Here is a 19,295-nt window from a genome sequence, read left to right on the forward strand (position 1 = left end):
GATTTTTGTTTGTATTGGTGGCTCTTGACCTTCTGATGATCGTCGACTGGAGGTCATATTTACCCACCTTTTTATTTTCCACCATCACTGCTCACGAGAGAGTAGTTTATCTGATGGTTTTATCCAGTCAGAAGAGAAGAGCTCTCTCCATTCCGCCGCTATCCCATAATGCTCTTGTGTAAAACCTGCACGACGCACAATTTGTTCCTTCCGGTTTCCTCTCGTCTGTCCAGCGCGAGCTGCGTGGTTTAGCTGAGCACACATTCTCCTGTTTCACACCGGCATCGTACGAGGTTGGAATAATTCTAGCATCATGTCATACCACGACGAGGAGGAGACGACGACGACGACGACAGTAAGCACCAACTTCTTCCATAACTTACATTTGAACGCATTCATAATAACAACGGTGTAAGATGACAGGCTAGATAGCGATAGCCGGTTAGCTAGCTAGCTAATTAGCTCACTCCACCGACTTAATACAATAGCTAGCCGTTAGCTAACATGGTGATGGTGTTGATGGAACCATGTTCACGAACAGCTGGCAATCTTGACACCATATTACATGTTCCAAAATCAAAACAATCAAAAAATAAAAGCAATTTGCTAGTCGCTGTTTTGTGCCCTGTAGCTAATGTAGTTAGCCAGACGTTAAAGCTATTGGCAGAAGGCAGCTAATGATGACAGTTCACATTACAGGTTCTCCAACGCTGCAACAACTAACAATTCTTCTCTCTTTCTTCACAGTACGATCCTTATTCCTATCCGAACGACTACGACTTGCACACTGGTTAGTTAACATGTGTTTATTACAGATCACCTCTGTGTATGATTAGTTACTATGTTTAACTGCGTTATAGTGTGTTCGTACCTCATCATCGCTGTTGTGTTTCCTTGCAGGTGACCCCAAAGCAGACCTGGCCTATGAGAGGCAGTATGAGCAGCAGACCTACCACGTCATCCCGGAGGTGATCAAGAACTTCCTGCAGTATTTCCACAAAACCATCTCCGACCTGATCGACCAGAAGGTTTACGAGCTGCAGTCCAACCGCGTGTCCAGCGAGAGCATCGAGCAGAAGATCTATGAGATCCAAGACGTCTATGAGAACAGGTAGACTCAAAACATCTGCCTGTGATGATGTGGAGGCGTCACAGCTGTGACTGTCGTGATGAGGCTCTGTGATGTTAGGGGGCGTCTTCTTATCTCTCCCTTCTCCTCCGTCTCTAGTTGGAATAAGCTGACCGACCGTTTCTTCAAGACCTCTCCCTGGCCAGAGGCGGAGGCCATCGCTTCCCTCGTTGGCAATGGTGAGTCTGTCGGCATAATTGGTTTCATCTGTCACCTCTCTTGTCTTTGATATTTGATGGACTTAACTTTACTTAACTGAGTGTGGAATGGTCGATGTCAGTCCTACTGATTCCTGAGTCTTTAAAACAGCCAAGGGCAGAATGGCATCTGAGAACATTCAACCCCACGGTCTTTGTCACAGCTGGGCTCCAGTCGCAGACGACCACCTTGAGTTTCAGCGCTGTCAGCCAAAAACAAGGCGGCTAATCGTCTGGCCGCTCGATGTGTAATGCCAGCAGTAGAAACGCTGCATCATGTCATCATTTGCCCCCTCTTATCTCCTCCAGATGCTGTGTTCCTCATCCTCTATAAGGAACTGTACTACAGACACATCTACGCCAAAGTCAGCGTGAGTAACTGCTCAGTAGAATCACTGTATGACTCAAAGACCTGCAGAGTTTGAATACCTGTCCAGTGTTTTGACTATGTTGTAAATATTGTTTTCTTCATGATTAGGGTGGGCCAACTCTGGACCAGAGGTTTGAGTCCTACTACAACTACTGCAACCTTTTCAATTACATTCTCAGTAAGTCAGAGGAAAATTCCTTATCTTTATTTTTCTCAGCCGTAATCATCTATCAATGTCAGTTTCAGTAATTCATGATGGCTTTTTTGGAGTCTGGGTTGTGAGAGAGACCAATCACATGACTACATTTGTAATTGTAAACAGATGCTGATGGCCCTGCCCCCTTGGAATTGCCCAACCAGTGGCTTTGGGACATCATTGATGAGTTCATTTATCAGGTAGGTTAGGTTCATTCTTCTTTTATATATCCTCACTCAACAAGTGTGGCCAGTTCTCATTGCAACTATTTGACAGACCCATTGAGAGGAAGAAGTAACTATAAAACACAGACCTGGGTCAAATAGCATTTGCCAATAATTTTTAGGGATTGCTTTAACCTACACAGGGTACCAAATGGGTGAGATAGTACCAAGTATGTTGACAATTACTGAAAAGTATATAAACTGACTTTCAAATTCTTTCCTATGATTATCTAAACTTTATAATAATTGAATTGTCCTATGTGGCAAACCCTGCTGTATGTAAAACAAACCATGAAAAGTATTTGCAAATGCTATCGACTCAGGCCTGCAAAGTAAAGACGTTAAAGATTCCACTCCTCCTCTCTCCAGTTCCAGTCCTTCAGCCAGTACCGTTGTAAGACAGCCAAGAAGTCGGAGGAGGAGATCGAGTTCCTGAGGAACAACCCAAAGATCTGGAATGTCCACAGCGTCCTCAACGTTCTCCACTCCCTGGTGGACAAGAGCAACATCAACCGCCAGCTGGAGGTCTACACCAGCGGAGGTAAAAACTTACATGAAGGCCTTGTTGTTGATTAAAATCTGAGCAAATAGTTTTAAAGAGGTCTAGAGGATATTTGTGGGGGGTGGGGGGTACCTGCAGGATTTTAACATTTTGAATTGAATGATCTAATTTCAAGGTATTAAAAGGCCCTAGATATAGTGAAAAGTACCACTTTAAATTTTTTATATAGTTTCAGTCTTAAATGTTATTTTCCTAATTTGCTACTTTTCTGGTGAGAAACTAACCCAGGTCTATATAATAGACTTATATTCTGATGGATCTGGTAGATATGTTTTTCACTTTTCATGTTTACTTTTGTGGCAAAATTTGTCTTCAGTGTTATTAGAACTGGCATCCAAGAGGTCATACAACAGCTTAAATTTAACTTGAAACCTATTGACACCTCGACAAAGGTAAAGTTAGATCTGTTCTATAGTTGAAGGTTCATATTAGGCAGCTCACAGAATTTGTTGGTGTGTTTCAGGAGACCCAGAGAGCGTGGCCGGAGAGTACGGGCGCCACTCCCTCTACAAGATGTTGGGCTACTTCAGCTTGGTGGGGCTGTTGAGGCTGCACTCCCTGCTCGGCGATTACTACCAGGCCATCAAAGTCCTAGAGAACATTGAGCTCAACAAGAAGGTAAAGCCAAGACAACATTATTTAGTATCATTATTTACTGCTCTCGGCCACGATAAGGATGAGTCCTGAATCCTTTTTTATCTTCACATTGTTCCTCTTTTTGGATGCTGAAGTCCAGTATCTTTTCTAAGGCCACGTCTTCTGTCCTGTCCTGGCCCTGACACCCTGTTCCTATTTTGTTGCCTCTCTTCCAGAGTATGTACTCTCGTGTGCCTGAGTGCCAGATCACCACCTACTACTACGTGGGTTTTGCTTACCTGATGATGAGGCGGTACCAAGATGCCATTCGCGTCTTCGCCAACATCCTGCTCTACATCCAGAGGACCAGGAACATGTTCCAGAGGACCACATACAAATATGAGATGGTCAGTCAGTGCACAACCAAATCCTAACCAAAGTCATGTTATATGAAAAATTGATCCCGATACCACAATTTTGAGGTTGCATTGATTTTCTTCAATTTTCTGTGATGCATGAATACCTACATCATTTTCATCTGTTTTTTTAAAGTTGTATTCTTTGTAATTATAATGCAAGTTAAGGATTAAGTCAAAAAACCTTTTTATAAATGAGGCCCCTGGATGGCTATGAACTAAGAGACATCCCTAGGGGTAGGTTCTGTTAATGGGTTTTGGAACCGGTTCCAATTTAGCAAAATACCCGGATTTGTTAATACCAAGTGGAACAAATCCTCCTATCAGAATTTTCGTTTTGAGACTTAGATTCACACCTGGGCCCAATCCAGGATCAGTTCCAGTAGGTTTGAAGTTTAAGAATAGCTCTTATTAGGATATTTATATTATATCTCCCTCCCCAGATCAACAAGCAAAATGAGCAGATGCACGGCCTGCTGGCCATCGCCCTCACCATGTACCCGATGCGCATCGACGAGAGCATCCACACACAGCTGAGGGAGAAGTACGGAGACAAGATGCTGCGTATGCAGAAGGGGTAAGGAAGGAACTGTGTTGTATTTATTTTATTTCTCTCTATCCCCTACATCTCAAGACCTTCTCCCATTTGCCAGGCCATCATTGATCATTGAAGAATGTTCTCAATCAGCCTGTCTGGTTGAATAAGGGTTAAAATAAAATGCATTAAAATAAAATGGACGTAGTGCCGGCTTTATTTTCATGATACTCTAATGCCCGGGGTCAGCTACAGAACAGCGCCCATGGAGCTGGGAGTTGATTCGGTGTCTTGATCAAGGACACTTCAGCAGGGCGTATTGGAGTCATCACTACACTCCCCTGCTGCTGTACTATCACGACACGAATGATGCGTGTTTTCCGCTTTCCATCTCAGAGACCTGCAGGTGTTCGAGGAGCTGTTCAGCTTCGCCTGTCCCAAGTTCTTGTCGCCCGTGGTGCCAAACTATGACAACGTGCACCCCAACTACCACAAAGAACCCTTCCAACAGCAGCTGAAGGTCTTCGCTGAGGAGGTGCAGCAGCAGGCCCAGCTCTCCACCATCCGCAGGTAGAGTGCACATTCATTGTGTGTGTGGGATTCAGATGGACGTGGGTTTAGTGTGGCGGTTGCAGTGTGATTAAATACAGCTGTAAAATTGTCATGATGTGTCCCTCCAGTTTCCTGAAGCTGTACACCACCATGCCGGTGGCCAAGCTGGCAGGCTTCCTGGACATGACCGAGCAAGAGTTTCGTATTCAGCTGCTGGTCTTCAAACACAAGATGAAGAACCTGGTGTGGACCAGTGGCATTTCAGCCCTGGACGGAGAGTTCCAGTCCGCCTCCGAGGTCGACTTTTACATCGACAAGGTGTGTTGAAGTGTGTTTAATGGAGGCTTTTCAGTTAATATTCGCAAAGATAACACAGATGTTCTCAATTCTGAAGTTCTCTCTTAAATATTACGAATCAGACGCATGACAAATGGAGATGTCTTTTACTTTTGTACATGGTCAAGTATCAATATTGTATTACAGGGGTGGGCAAGTCTGATGGTGGTAATGGACTGAAAGCTTTGTAGTCACTTACTAAGGGGGAGTAACTAAGCATTCCTAGAGGTCACAGTAGACCCAGAATGCACAAATGGTTCAGGTGAGAATATCTGGAAATAAGGCGAGGCAACAGGGGGAAGGTTTCTCCCAAGAGCTCCACTGATTACTGTTCATTTGATTCTTTTAGTAGGTGGTTTAGATGTGGTCTGCAGGCTGCCTGTTGCCCATCAATCCCACCTCAAGTTTGAAGTAGTGGCGTATGTGTGATGAGCATTTTCTCTGTCTGTTATCCTCAGGACATGATCCACATCGCCGACACCAAGGTGGCCCGTCGTTACGGAGACTTTTTCATCAGACAAATCCACAAGTTTGAGGAGGTGAGTAATGATCAACCATGCCTCTAACTATGGCTTGGTATGGAAACAAAGTAACAAATTTTTGGAACTGATAATGATTTTAAGGCATCAATGTATGCATTCTTTCAATGAGGTCGCTTATTTTTCTACTGATATTTATTTATTTTTGAATGACATACTTTTATTATTTTATTATGCATGGGAAGGCATAGGAAAATTTTTTTTATTACAGCCAGTTTGGAATTTGAAGTATTAGGGAGTGGTATCCGCATCGAAAAATCTCCCAACCCTCCCTACGACTTTGATTCCTTTGCCAACCTCCTCCTCAAGAGATTTGTTTGAAAAACAGAGCAGTCTGTCTCATCTTCTGTGTGAAAGCCTGGCTTTGATTTGCCCACGTCTCCCTGCAGCTGAACAGGACATTGAAGAAGATGCCAATGAGTGCCAGCTCCGCAACAACAGGGAGCGCCACGGCCCGATGAAGCTGACCAACGGCAATGAAGATGACCTGAGGGAACCGGGAGCTCCTCTGCTCCCTCGGTGTCCTTCAAGTCTGTTGAAAACTGCTATTGATGAAACGTTTTTCTATGTAACCTGATAACAATAAAAGAACGGACTGGTGTGCTAAAGAAAAATGTTATGTTTTTTTTACTGGTGTTATTTTACTCCTGATGTCCTTTTATTGCTGGTCTCAGAGGATTCAGAACCACTAGATGGCAGCATTCACTATGCAATCAAACTGACTCAAATGGGGAGTTTTGAAATGTATGGGGTTGATGCACAGTATATGCTCATTTTCCTGGTGTGTGTCATGATTTTAACAAGTGAAAGGATTATTGCAGTATACATGTGAGATTTAACTTTTTTTGGGTTTTTTTACCAGGATTTCATGTTTTTGGACAACACCCCCCATTAATATTGTCAGTTTATTGTTGTCTTGTTGTCAGTTTATTGTTCTCTTGTATTGTCCCATTTGTTTTGCTTTTGCTGTTTTGATTGTATCCATGAGGACAGCATGACTCATTCAGAAGTCAACCTTGAGACGGGCACAGTAATTGTCATCAGGGACAAGCGTTTTGTGTCGTGAGTCACTAATGTTTCCCAGCTTCTCATGCCTGACTTTAGTCAGTGTCTGCCTGGAGCTTTTAATATCCTGCTCAAGTGCCAGGAGTAATTGTGCAGCATCAGCGGCCATGTTGTGCCTGGCTGCCATCCCATCATCCCACTGACCCGGGTCAGAGGCCGTTGCATATTTCTTTTATTATCACAGATCATCCAACAACATTTCCCAACACAGATCTCAGGGCTGGTGACAATAAATGACACAAAATAAAAAATTACAAAATGGGAATATAAAAATAATGTTAAAAACACACCACTCATCAGGAACTGTCAGTTGCTATACAAAGGAAAACAGACAACAACAAATGTCACCATAGCACAATATACACATACTCCAAACATCCATAATTGTTCTCTACCCATTTTGGTAAGCCAGCATTTTTCTTTAAAAATATTTTTAATTCCATCACATTTTCTCTTTTTAATATTTCCTATAAAATAAAAAAATAAAGCAAACACTGCTCATTTTGAGCATTTACTCTTTTACTCCCTCAGGTGGCAGTGTAAAGTCTATTTGTGGGCACAATGCCATCTTATAGTCCCCAGAAGTGGGATCATTTCTTTTTAATATCTATTTTTTTTATTCCACATATTCTTACAAGTCCATACTAAGGCTTTTTTTTACTGCCTTTGATATCAAATTTCTCATAAAATGTAAGAAGGTATTTTTTTTTCTGCGGCCTCAGTCTGCTTGAGACAACGCTCATTCATAGTCTTTGTCCATCATCTTAGTCCATAGACTTTAGAAGAGAAGTCTTTCAAGTAACAGTGAGTGGTCACCTTGTACATGATTGGCTCATTCCATGCTGATGTTGGTGAGCTGGGCCAGTGTCTGAATGTTCATCGTTGCCCTGCAGACTGGAAGTGTTTTCTCCTGTTGTGACGAAGCCCTCTCTCTTCAGCAAGGCTAACATCACAAAGCAATTTCGGGAAGTCAAGGGCCCCCTTTTCTCATGGTGTCGGGTGAGGACTTTACTCGGGGACATATCAGCAGTGCTCTCATTCGTATTGAAAGTCCTCGTATCTGAAAGAGAAGGTCCCTCTCTAGCTCCCCCTGCTCCCCCGTCCTCACCTCTTCAACGGATTGCATTGTCTTACATGAAAAAATATCAAAACATGATAAAGAATTGTGTCATTTTCTCAATGTCCCACCGATGGCCATTCGCTGGTCTGTGTGTGTGTACCTTCATTTTTTTTTGAGTGTGTGCATTTGTGTTTGTGTGAGTGTATGCAGTCCAGGTAGGACTTCAGAAGGATGAGGGAGAATGAGGCACCTCCAGACGGTTATAAGGTCGTGGTTCACCAGCATCTCCCATAGGGAGGCTTAGTCCGCCCTGCTCTTTGGATGAAAGTCTATGAGACCAGTTGGTTTTGTGTAGCAGCATGTTGCAGACAGGTGCCCTGCTTATGATGTTCCATTTATTAGAGGTCGTTTGAATAAACCTGCTCTTGAAATGCCTGACTTCAGCGTAAAATCCACTCAAGCCCACCCACTTGTGAGGCAGTGCTCTTGCAGGCCGTCTTATGTGCTGAGGTTGGTAGTTGAGGTTTCCTAGACTACACACACTCCTCCACCAGTCCCCCCACGCCTCCCCAACCTCGTCAGGGTGTCAGTGTAGAGGCAGGGGGTTGGGGGGGGGGGCACACGGACACACACAGGTCGTGGTTCCTCTCAGACCAGCGAGGCCTCGGCTAGTCATAACTCGGTGATCTCCAGGGGGGTCTGCGACAGGCTGTCCCCGTCCTTGGTGCGGTGCAGCGGGGTGGACTTGGCCGACTCTGTGCGGGCGTTGCGCTCAGAGTAAAGCCCCCCGTCGGCGTTCAGCGCCTCCAGAGAACGCGCCAGGGCCCGCTGGTCGTCCTCTGGCAGGCTGTTGAGGTCAGAGGTCAGGAGGGTGCCCGTGCTGCCGTGGACCACGTGCACGCCCTCGGGACCCCTCAGCTCCACGGGGAGCTTGTGTTTGAAGCGCAGAGTTCCGCGACCCCCGCCCATGCCCAGACGCTCGTCCTCGTCCTCGTCCAGGTCACTCTGGATCAGCTGTTGGGGGAAGAGAGGAGAGGAAGAGGAGAGTGACCAGATAAGAATGATTAAAGCTGCTGATTAATAACATAATAAAAAACTTGAAAGGCAGTAGAGAAAAGATGTAAAACAGAAGTTCTGAGGAGAGAATCGGTATATTGCAGTGAAAGACAACAACCTATAGAGTAGTCGAAGTGTAATGAGACAACAGTGAGTCAGCAGTGACTAAAAGATTTCATGCCAGACCTGGTTTAAACAGTAGCTGCAAACAATTCTTAGTGCTTGTTTTAACTTGATGGGGAGGACCGGATGGGTGCAGTTTTCCACATCAGGACAATTAGTGTAGGTAAGTTGTCAATGGTGGACTTTCAAATCTTTCATGTGATTTCTTAACTTTGTGGTACTCATAAATTGTCCTATATGGCAGACGCCATCCATCTGGTACCCATGTAAGCTCAACCAAACCCAGAAAAGTATTTGCGAGTGCTATTTGGCCCAAGGTCTGGGTCATGTAGCAGAGTGAAGCAGTGAGAGGGGCACATCAGAGCAGCAGACAGGATGTCAGAAGGGGGGAAAGGAAGGAACAGAAGATTGCCCTCCAGTGGCAAAGAGGAACAGCACAGCAGCAGGTGCAGAACCTGCTTCTCCAAGCCCACCTCAGTGACTGATGAGAGATCTCCCTGGCTGGTGGCCTGGGTGACCAGTCTGGCTGCAAAGAGCTTTTTCAACCTCAGGTAGTCGTCCAGGACCACCTTGAGCAGGGAGCCCTGACAGGACGGCAGTTAGGATCAAAACAGAATCTATCACACCATCGACCTTACACACTCTCACTCTCTTTGAGACCAACAGATGTTTCAATATAGTCATGAGTGAGAACCCAAAGCAGTAATGTCTAATGCCTAATCTAACACAGTAGCTGGATCTCAATAGTCTAATCTTCCGGTCCTTGGGGCCTCTCTCTTTGTTGTCTTCTCAAGACATAGTGGAGAAGCTCTTAGGTTCCGCCCTCTGACCTTTTCCCCCAATGCGTTTTGGGAAGGACGGAAGGAGAGACTACATGACCAACAGAGACAAGACTTTGGATTTTGGATGCCGGTGTGCTCATGTGTGTATGTGTCCCTGGCTACTGTAACACAGTAGGTCTCTCACCTTGATGGGCCCCTCCCTCATGATCTGACCCAGCTTGGCGATGTTGTCATACTCCTGAATGGCTGCTCTCAAGTAACGGTCATCCTCCGGCTTAGCTTGAGGCTCCCGGCCAAATGTGCCCTGTGAGGGTAAGACACACAAACACAATTACTAAGAAATACTGCCAGGGTACATCTGTGTAATGGGGGTGACCAAGAGGGCAAAGCCATGGTGAAGCAAATGGACTGATGTAATCCTGAGAATGATGGCTGTGCTGTTTACCCCCCAGCATTAAAGCCTGGAGCACCATATCATTTAGCCTCGGCCCCCATGGCAATATTGTGTCTGTGTTCTGTTTGCACTGCGGTGTATGGATTTATCATCGTGAATACACTGAATAATATTATGGAATAGAAGTTAAGCCATATGAATGGTGGTACTAACATGAGTGCGTGCGGGGCTGTTCCACAGGTCGGTGATCTCACTCAGGTTCTCAGGCAGGTCGTCTTCATGGTCGGCCTGGGCAGCCAGCTCCAGGTTACGACAGAACGGGTCCAGCCACACCGGGTTAGCCCTGCAGATGCAGACAGTCTTAAATACTTCATCCCCAAAACACAAAGAAACTATGATCAACTATAGAAAAAAATAAACAGAAGGGAATGCACAGTATTAAGAAGGATTTTTCAGGTGTTTTATGAGCTCTAAAAGCAAAAAAGTAAAAAAAAGACATTGCCTGGGTTGGTTGAAAGAAATTTTATTTGTTACGGGATGTCATGTTACTTTACGTCTACTATTTTTCATAATTCCTGAGGTCATAGGAATGCACTGTACTTGATCTTGATAATACCACATAATACTGCATAGTATCACATAGTACTGCATACTACTATAGAACTGCACAGTATTGCAAAGTACTGCATAATACCATATACTAAATAAAGGAATGCATGAATGAATTAATTTTATTTATTTATTTAGTTTAATTTTATTTTTATTATTTTATCATGCCATCTAAATCTAAATCTAAATCATAACAAATGGAAAACTCCTTTGGGGGAATTTTAGAAAAGTCTACTTTTGCAGAGAAACAACACTTCAAGGAATAGTTCACCCAAAACTGAAGATTCTGATATTATTTACTCACCCTCATGCCAGTTGAAAACACAGGTCCTACTAACCGCATAGTACCGCATAGTACCGCATAGTACCGCATAGTACCGCATAGTACCGCATAGTACCGCATAATACCGCATAATACCGCATCATATAATTCATCCATATGAATCGCCATGCAAATTCGAAGAGTGCTGAAAACTGCGATTCATAGGGGCTGGATACCAGGCTAGTACAATACTGCATAATACTGCATAATACTGCATACTGAATGAACGAATGAATGAATTAATGAATTAATACATTTTATTTATTTATTTAATTTATTTTATTTTCGTGTTATACCATCTAAATGGCCCATCCCACATGACACAATTATGTAGTAGACAGCTAATACAACACAAAGAAACTACTTATCCAACATGCTTTATCTAAATAGTCTACAAAAGCAACACTTTTCCATCTTTTCCTTTTCTCTGTTGATCTTATTAAACAAATCAATTCTGTGATCATGATACAAGGAACAATATAAAAAACAAAATGCATTTAACCCATATAAATGACCAAGCCTATCCTGTTCATCAGTGCCAACATAAAGTCCTGTTTCCAAAAGTAAAGGCAATATTTCGAACCTGATCTGGGCACATAAGGATCTTTTCCTCTTGGGCAGATTACATTTCACATAGTTTTCAGTACTGAACTCATTTTTAATCAGACAATATGTTCTGAGTTTTGGTTTACTCCATATCTCCATAGCCCATTTATCTTTAAACTGCTGAAAAACAGCATCTTTAATCATAATAGTGTTAACTTTTTCCGTCAGGATCTACGTTTCTTCACAACCTGCTCTCTGAAATAAGCTCTGCCCAAGGGCCGCCCATCTGTATGTCCCACAGAAGTAGCCTTTTACACAGTCTATCATCGCTCATGTTCAATAGTCTATTCCACAGTCTACTCACACACACTGCCCAACGTACTTCACAGGGTTCCTACACAATGTCTCCTGCAATGGCTAGGGTTGGGGCAAATGTGTTATCTGATGGCTCCATTATGAACCTGTTCACATCCCTTATAAACTTTATAACCCCAAACCTCAGCAGCATAGTCCAACACAGGGCAAACACAGGCTTGATAGAGCTTGGTGTAAGTAGAATAACTCATATCTTTTCAAGCTTTTGTCTTGCCTATAACTCCTCCTAGAGCCCTACCAGCTCATTCAGAGAGCGCCACAGTACCTTTAACAAAGTTCATGCGTTCATCAAAGTAGAAACTCCTTATCATTTATTGAGAGCCACCACTTTTAACACCATTCACTAGCAACAGAAAGCATCTTTTGAAGATTTTCCTCAGTCTCTGCCAGTAAAACATCATCATCAGCATACAGAAATCATCATCAGCATACAGAAGGGCACTCACATTCACTTCACCACACCTCACACCACATTCTAGCTGTTTAATACAATTAACAAGGTCATGATGTAGACTGCTTAACTCCCAAAGGTGTTGGAAACCAGCTAGTAATAAAATTGTTGACCCTGACACAGGGCCGGATTAACCAACCACAGGGCCCATGGGCACATATGTCCTGTTGGGCCCCCCTCACCCCTGTACGCATCCACACACCGTAACTCAAGATACTAGCCCATTTACAAAACAAACGTAAACCTTTTACAGCTTCAGAGTACATCTGAAACTCATTTTTAACTATTAAAACTGCCATTCCTTGTATCTACAGCTGGCTTATTCAATTTGAGAGTGATAACATTCGTCCAATCCCAAGGCAAGCTTTGTTTAAGTTTGGATTGCAGATTGTGGTTTTAAAGAGGCAAGGTGATAGATGGCTGGAATGAAGAACCCAAAAAATCGTTAAATGTTGAAATTTATTGAAAAGGTTTGATCATGTCTGTTCATAGACCACCCTGCCCCACCAGTATATAATTATTGCTCTGTAGGTAGGTAGATGTAGGTGGATGATATTCACTAAATGCATTGCCCATAAACATACAACCAATAGGTTGCAGTTTAATAATTGTTGTTGGGGCCTCTGTATCAATAGAAATTGTTTTAGGGCCCCCATGTCAATAGAGGCTGCCTAAGCCACAGCCCTAAATTGTGGCCTGCGGCTAGAGGCCACAAGTATATTGGCAGGTAAGTGTGTGTCAGGGTCCCGCCTGGCTGCACATTTCAATGGAAATTAGCGAAATGCATTGAACACGGACGCGGGGCTCGGAATCTTTCGGGCCCCTGGCGGTCCGGGGCCCAGGAGCATGTGCCCTGCATGCCTGGTTGGTAACCCAGGCATGCCCTGACACACACACACAAAAGTGCGCAATCTCTCTTTCAATCTATTTGTGATCAATGCAGGCCCTTCCTTTCCTGAACCCATTTTGTTCTGCGACCAACACATTTGTTTTCTCAAGAAAGGTCATTAATGTCTAGTTGAGTATTGAAGAATATAATTTGTATACTGTACTCAAAAACGGATTCCTCTTTAATTTAGTGAAACTCTTGGGTGAACCCTCTGTGATTTTGCTATATGACTAATAATATATTTATACCAGAGGGAGGATAATTTACTTACATAAAACATTTGTTAAATAGGCAATGTCAATTCTGCACCAGCTTAGGAGATCTTAAAACTTCATTAGCATACTACTACAGAACTGCATAATACTACATAGCACTACATAATACTACATAGCACTACATACTACTATACAACTGCATAATAGCATACTATTGCATTAGTACTGCATAGTACTGCATAATACTGCATAGCACTGCATACTACTATAGAACCGCATAATACTGCATAGCACTGCATACTACTATAGAACCGCATAATACTTCATAATACCACATAATACCACATAGCACTGCATACTACTATAGAACCGCATAATACTGCATAATACCGCATAATACCACATAATACCATATAATACCGCATAGCACTGCATACTACTATAGAACCGCATAATACTGCATAATACCGTATAATACCACATAATACAGCATAATACCACATAATACAGCGTAATACCACATAATACCGCGTAATACCACGTAATACCACGTAATACCGCGTAATACCGCATAATACCGCATAATACCGCATAATACCGCATAATACCGCATAATACCACATAATACCGAATAATACCACATAACACTGCATACTACTATAGAACCGCATAATACTGCATAATACCGCATAATACCACATAATACAGCATAATACCACATAATACCGCGTAATACCACGTAATACCGCGTAATACCACGTAATACCGCATAATACCGCATAATACTGCATAATACCGCATAATACCGAATAATACCACATAGCACTGCATACTACTATAGAACTGCATAATACCGCTTACTACCACAAAATACCGCATAGTACAATTATGAAAAGCAAAAATATGTCCTCACCCCTCAAAAGAGTACTTGTTAGTATTGGGCATATCCAGGATATCCATGAGACCCTGGTTCCCTGTTTGGTAGAAGACAGATAAACAGGTGAGAAATACAGTCTTGTTGCAATAAAATGACATGTTGTGGAGGAGCAGACGGCAAGAGCCACATCCTGATGGCGGGACGGTCCCCTCAAGGCAGCTGCTTCTCACCTGTGGATCCTGCGACGATGGCTTTCAGCTTCCTCTTGTGTCTGCCACACAGGAAAGACAGAGGCCATAAGAAGATAAACATGTTGACGCCTGTGCTCACACCGACAGCGTCAAAACATCATATGAGACCGAGCAGTTTTGGTATGAGTTGATACACAAAAGCCCGCAAACCTGTTCAAATACAAAACTGACTATCTTATAGAATGACATGGCATTTCGAAGGATTCTTACACTCTGCGATAATGCCAGTTCATTGTGGCAAAGGAAATGCCAGCCAAGCACAGCAGCACAGCCAGGATAATGATGACCAGCTGAGAGAGGGAGAGAGAGAGAGAGAGGGGACAGAAAGAGAGGAAGAGAGAGTTAACAGAACTGAAACATAATAAAAAAAGAGACAGTCTTTGTGTCTGTGGATGTCCTAGCCTCACAGACCTGTAGAATGGAGAAGTCGTCAGGCACTTTGCCGCTGACAGCGGGCTGGACGTCTATGATGTTGTGCTTCCTGAACAGGTTCCTCAGCTGCTCCTTGTTCTCATCAATCATCTGGATTACCCTGAAAACCACAAATATCCGGCACACAGATATACTGAAGTCAGAGAAACACATTCAGAAGACCGCATCGCTTGACAACGGTAGATTTCTGCTAGCCAAGTGTGAAAGGAATACACCGATTTTTTGGGAGACTGGCCCGTTGGTCACCTTACCCATTAAGTGACCAAAATCATCCAGGTGTCTCAGGTAGATCAGTCACCCCGTTGCTCCATGTTCATTTTTTAGCATACAATATGTGAATGATAGTAGGTGACTAGCATCATCTAAAGTAAGATGACTGACCTTTTAGTAATGAGAAGTTGTTAGTGTTTTTTATTATATGACCTGTAGACTGATACATTTAAAAAATGTTAAGTCATTATAGCTGGTGTAGCCAGGTTTATTTTTGGAGCTATTTCAGGTGAGCAACCACATATTCATCCGCTGCTGTGATTTTTAGCTGCACACAGTCTCCCATTGTCCCAGTTGACCAATGGGACAATCTCCCCAAAAACTCAGTGTATTCCTCTAAGGAAGGTATACAAGACCTTTCGACATCCAGGATGCGGTTGGTCTGGTTGCTGACCACGTGGATCAGCATGTCTGTCTGACCATAATTCACCATGCCATTCTTATCCACATGGAACTGGGTAAAAGGATAAGACAGAGGTTTATACATTACTACTACTAATAATAATAATATAACTCTTCAAAACAAAGTTACAAAGGGCCTTACAATAATAAATAAAACAATAAAATAAAATTTAAAAAAAAGCCAACAACATGAACATAAGAAAGGCCATACACAATAAGTAAAAACCTACCTGTATATCGTCTACGTTGACGATAGCTCCGGTGATGTTGGACAGCAGGTTGATAAACTCGTCCTGGAAGAGGCGGACATTCTCCGGGATATCATTGATGACTATCTTGACCCTCTGGTCGTCCCGCAGGATGTAGATGCTCACCATGGCAACGTCGCTGTGGCCGGCCTCATCGCACACCAACACCTCCAGCTGAAAGTAGCCCGGGTCGTAGGCCATGAACAGGTCATAGGTCTTGATGATTCCGTCTTTCTCACCTAGGGATGTCACAGGTCAAAGTGTTGCTGTTAACAGTAACAGTACACTGTAAAAGAAGCTGTCCAACCTTAAAAAGCATCATAACTGACTGTGGGTCTACACTCTAGTTGATGTGTCTGGTTTAATTGTACTGCTGTATATTTTAGTCAGTGAGGTTGTCTGGATTATAGAATAGTTGCCTTGTATCATGGAAAAAATATGTAACTTTTTAGCAAAAACCCAAAGTGTAAATATATCATGGTTTTGACTGTCTTTCATGTGGTGCACACTCTTTGCCAAACTACTCAATTTTGTAAAATTTGGGTTATGATAGTACTTCCTATTCTCTCCCATTGCAATTCCATATGTCTCTTTCAACAAATCCCATATTAAACACTAACTACGTATACTATATAACAAATAGATCTGGAAAACATGCAAGTCAAACAGTTAAGGGATCTAAATTGTAATATACTCATAGATCAAAATAGTCATGATATGGCATGTGAGGAGGCTCACTTATGATGAAGATGTTGCCCATGTCCTTAGTCTCATTGGACTGTAGCTTGATGTAGTGGATGGTGACGATATGGTAGTGGAGCAGGCTATTATTTCCTATGTCATTATCTATAGCCTCCACCTTGATCACATCTGAGCCCACTTTGGCATCCGCTGCAACTCCTGAGACAGACAAAGAGAGGAAAGGTTATACTGGTTTCACGTAGAGCAGCAAACACACACATGCATGAACACCTGCAGTACCTGCAGTGTACTCCAGCTTAGTGAAGCGAGGTGACTGGTCATCGATGTCTTCCAGGTAGATGCGGACCTCCTGCAGGGTGGGGTCTCGGGTGGGGTCCAGGGCTCTGGCCCGTGACGCCCTGTGACCCCTGGGAACAGTCCAGTTCCTGTTGCTGGAAGCCTTGACGATGATGGAGTATACCGGGGTCTCCTCTCGGTCCAGATTCTTCCTCACCCTCAGCACTCCCGCTGGACTCAGACCAAAGTTACCGTCGCTATTCCCCCCTACAGGAAGAGATGGAAGGGATTTTTGCTCAGTCATCTCAATTTCAAAGAACCATGGACCGATTGTGTTGGCATCAGCTTTAGAAAGAAAAGAAAAGCAGATAAATCCAAGCAATTATCATTGTTATTGCTAATCTTTTGATGTAGAAGACTTTCATCAGAGCGTACAATGGATACAAGTGTTTCCAGACCAAACTGAAGTTTGGGTCTGGAACAGAGGTTTTCTCCTTTCTGTCTGTACTTGATTGCACTTCCAGCACCTTAGCAAAGTCTGGGTGGGTGAGCAGTAATCTTTTCACTGAATGGCAAAAGCTGTGAACTTCATTCCATGTCATCACCGCAAAATGGCTTAATACAATACAATACATATTCATACAATATGGTAGCTGGCACTTTGGATGTGTGTATGACACAGTACTGACCTGCTATGAAGTAGTAGACAATGGCATTAGAGCCTTCATCTGCGTCCACAGCTCCAGTCACGTTCCCCACCACGGTACCTGAAGGGGAGTGCTCAGGCACTGACAGCACCTGGTACGGCAAGCTGCCATGCTGAGACACACACACACACACACAAGACCAAGAGAAGGCACATAATAAACATACACAGCGATGTTCATCTATTCTTATGTTAGTGGTAGTTGGGAAAATGTTGGTTTTGAAGACCCAAAACATCTCTTACTTAGTTCTGCATGATAAAAGCACCAATTATAAACATTTGGACTATACCTATGTGTGCTTGTGGGGAAATTTTGGCTATTTTAGAACAATTCTGATTGGTCATTATCTCAGTCGTGGCAGTTTTCTTACTGTGCTGGCTCACTGCTGAAACACAGGCCTATTAGACTATGACAACGCAATCTTTCACTAAGGCAAAACAACAGACTAGGCACTGAGAGGAGATTGACTCTTTAAATGGCTATGGATCTGCTTTGTACTCACTGGAGGTTTGAGGAAGACAGGCTCATTGTCATCAATGTCCAACAGTGCCACCTGCAGAGGCTGCGTGGTCTCGTAAGGCACCGGCTGGCCCAAGTCATAGGCCACAATGATAAGCTGAGGGAGCAGATCACAATCAGTTACACCCACATACTGTACATACCTGCGTGTTTACGTTGTGTATAAACGCACACACACACACGCACACGCACACACGGTTGACTCACGCTGTGCAGGGCCTGTTTCTCCCGATCCAGTTTGACAGCAGTGGTGATGACTCCAGTCAAGGCATCGATGTGGAAGTTTTCCCAGTCTCTGTTACCCGCTCCGGTCTGCAGGAAGGCGTAGCGCACCTGTCCATTCACGCCCTCGTCGCTGTCTGTTGCAGACACGTTGTACACCAGCAGGCCGGCAGGCTGCTCCTACACACGGGGGCAAGAGAGGAAGTACGTGCTTGTGTGAAGTAAGTGTACAGAGGGCAAATACCGCCATATAAAATCCAGAGCGTAAATCTTCAACTTGTTTATCAAAATACTTCTAGAACATTGGTCAGACCAGGTTATCATGACCATGTCGTTTTATGTCCCTCCACGAACCCTAAGATCCTTTACAGCTGCTCTTTTAAGTGTTCCCAAGGTCGCCACAAAGAGTTTTGGAGATGCTGCTTTTAGCAGCTACACCCTGAAACTGTGGAACACCCTGCCTTTAATATTAGATTGGCTGGCTCAGTGGACAGTTTTAAACAACTTAAAATATTTTAATCTAGTCTATAACTAGCAGTTTGTCTGTTCAAATCTTTAATTATATTCTCTATCTAATCTTTTATTTATTGCCCTGTTTATTTATGCTTCTATTTATTTTGTTTGCACTGTCTTCGCTTTCTTTCCAATTAAATTGTTTTAAATGCACTATTATTAATAGTAACACCCCTTGTTTTGATCTTTTTCCTTTTTCTTGTGTATGTGTGTGTTTTTAACTTGCTGCTGAATTGTGAAGCACTTTGAGCTGCATTCTGTGCATGAAAGGTGGTATATAATAAAGTTTGTTCATTCATTCATTCCTTCATTCATTCATGTATTTGTTGAAGCTTGTCGTAGTTTGCGGTTCTTTGT

The 19,295-nt window shown here is 43.2% G+C and overlaps 2 protein-coding genes across 2 annotated transcripts in view; one reads left to right on the forward strand and one right to left on the reverse strand.

The window, feature by feature from the left end:
* The first annotated feature begins 217 nt into the window (after nucleotides 1-217).
* On the forward strand, nucleotides 218-6,232 carry eif3s6ip (eukaryotic translation initiation factor 3, subunit 6 interacting protein). The gene is made up of 15 exons (XM_071519624.1): nucleotides 218-355; nucleotides 748-790; nucleotides 901-1,111; nucleotides 1,229-1,308; nucleotides 1,636-1,697; nucleotides 1,805-1,874; nucleotides 2,019-2,092; nucleotides 2,486-2,657; nucleotides 3,142-3,296; nucleotides 3,491-3,661; nucleotides 4,114-4,247; nucleotides 4,602-4,775; nucleotides 4,886-5,075; nucleotides 5,552-5,632; nucleotides 6,022-6,232. Exons 1-15 carry the CDS (start codon nucleotides 314-316, stop codon nucleotides 6,091-6,093), a joined length of 1,731 nt encoding a protein of 576 aa, XP_071375725.1. The 5' UTR covers nucleotides 218-313; the 3' UTR covers nucleotides 6,094-6,232.
* A 635-nt stretch (nucleotides 6,233-6,867) lies between these two features.
* The window catches only part of cdh23 (cadherin-related 23), a 164,996-nt gene continuing 152,568 nt past the window's right edge, over nucleotides 6,868-19,295 (reverse strand). The window contains exons 54-68 of the mRNA XM_071519622.1: nucleotides 18,411-18,605; nucleotides 18,187-18,300; nucleotides 17,667-17,796; nucleotides 16,981-17,244; nucleotides 16,738-16,899; nucleotides 15,982-16,238; nucleotides 15,706-15,803; nucleotides 15,059-15,179; nucleotides 14,858-14,937; nucleotides 14,627-14,667; nucleotides 14,433-14,493; nucleotides 10,326-10,455; nucleotides 9,903-10,022; nucleotides 9,410-9,520; nucleotides 6,868-8,771 (exon numbers count right to left, since the gene is read on the reverse strand). Coding sequence (XP_071375723.1) covers nucleotides 8,430-8,771; nucleotides 9,410-9,520; nucleotides 9,903-10,022; nucleotides 10,326-10,455; nucleotides 14,433-14,493; nucleotides 14,627-14,667; nucleotides 14,858-14,937; nucleotides 15,059-15,179; nucleotides 15,706-15,803; nucleotides 15,982-16,238; nucleotides 16,738-16,899; nucleotides 16,981-17,244; nucleotides 17,667-17,796; nucleotides 18,187-18,300; nucleotides 18,411-18,605 — 2,226 coding nt within the window. The 3' untranslated portion in view covers nucleotides 6,868-8,429. The remainder of the gene's footprint in view (nucleotides 8,772-9,409; nucleotides 9,521-9,902; nucleotides 10,023-10,325; nucleotides 10,456-14,432; nucleotides 14,494-14,626; nucleotides 14,668-14,857; nucleotides 14,938-15,058; nucleotides 15,180-15,705; nucleotides 15,804-15,981; nucleotides 16,239-16,737; nucleotides 16,900-16,980; nucleotides 17,245-17,666; nucleotides 17,797-18,186; nucleotides 18,301-18,410; nucleotides 18,606-19,295) is intronic.

The sequence above is a fragment of the Centroberyx affinis genome, unplaced genomic scaffold, assembly GCF_046629955.1.
Source record: "Centroberyx affinis isolate AG114_WGS23_722 - 3 ecotype Tasmania unplaced genomic scaffold, CSIRO-AGI_Caff_v1 ptg000718l_1, whole genome shotgun sequence".
Lineage (NCBI taxonomy): Eukaryota > Metazoa > Chordata > Actinopteri > Beryciformes > Berycidae > Centroberyx > Centroberyx affinis.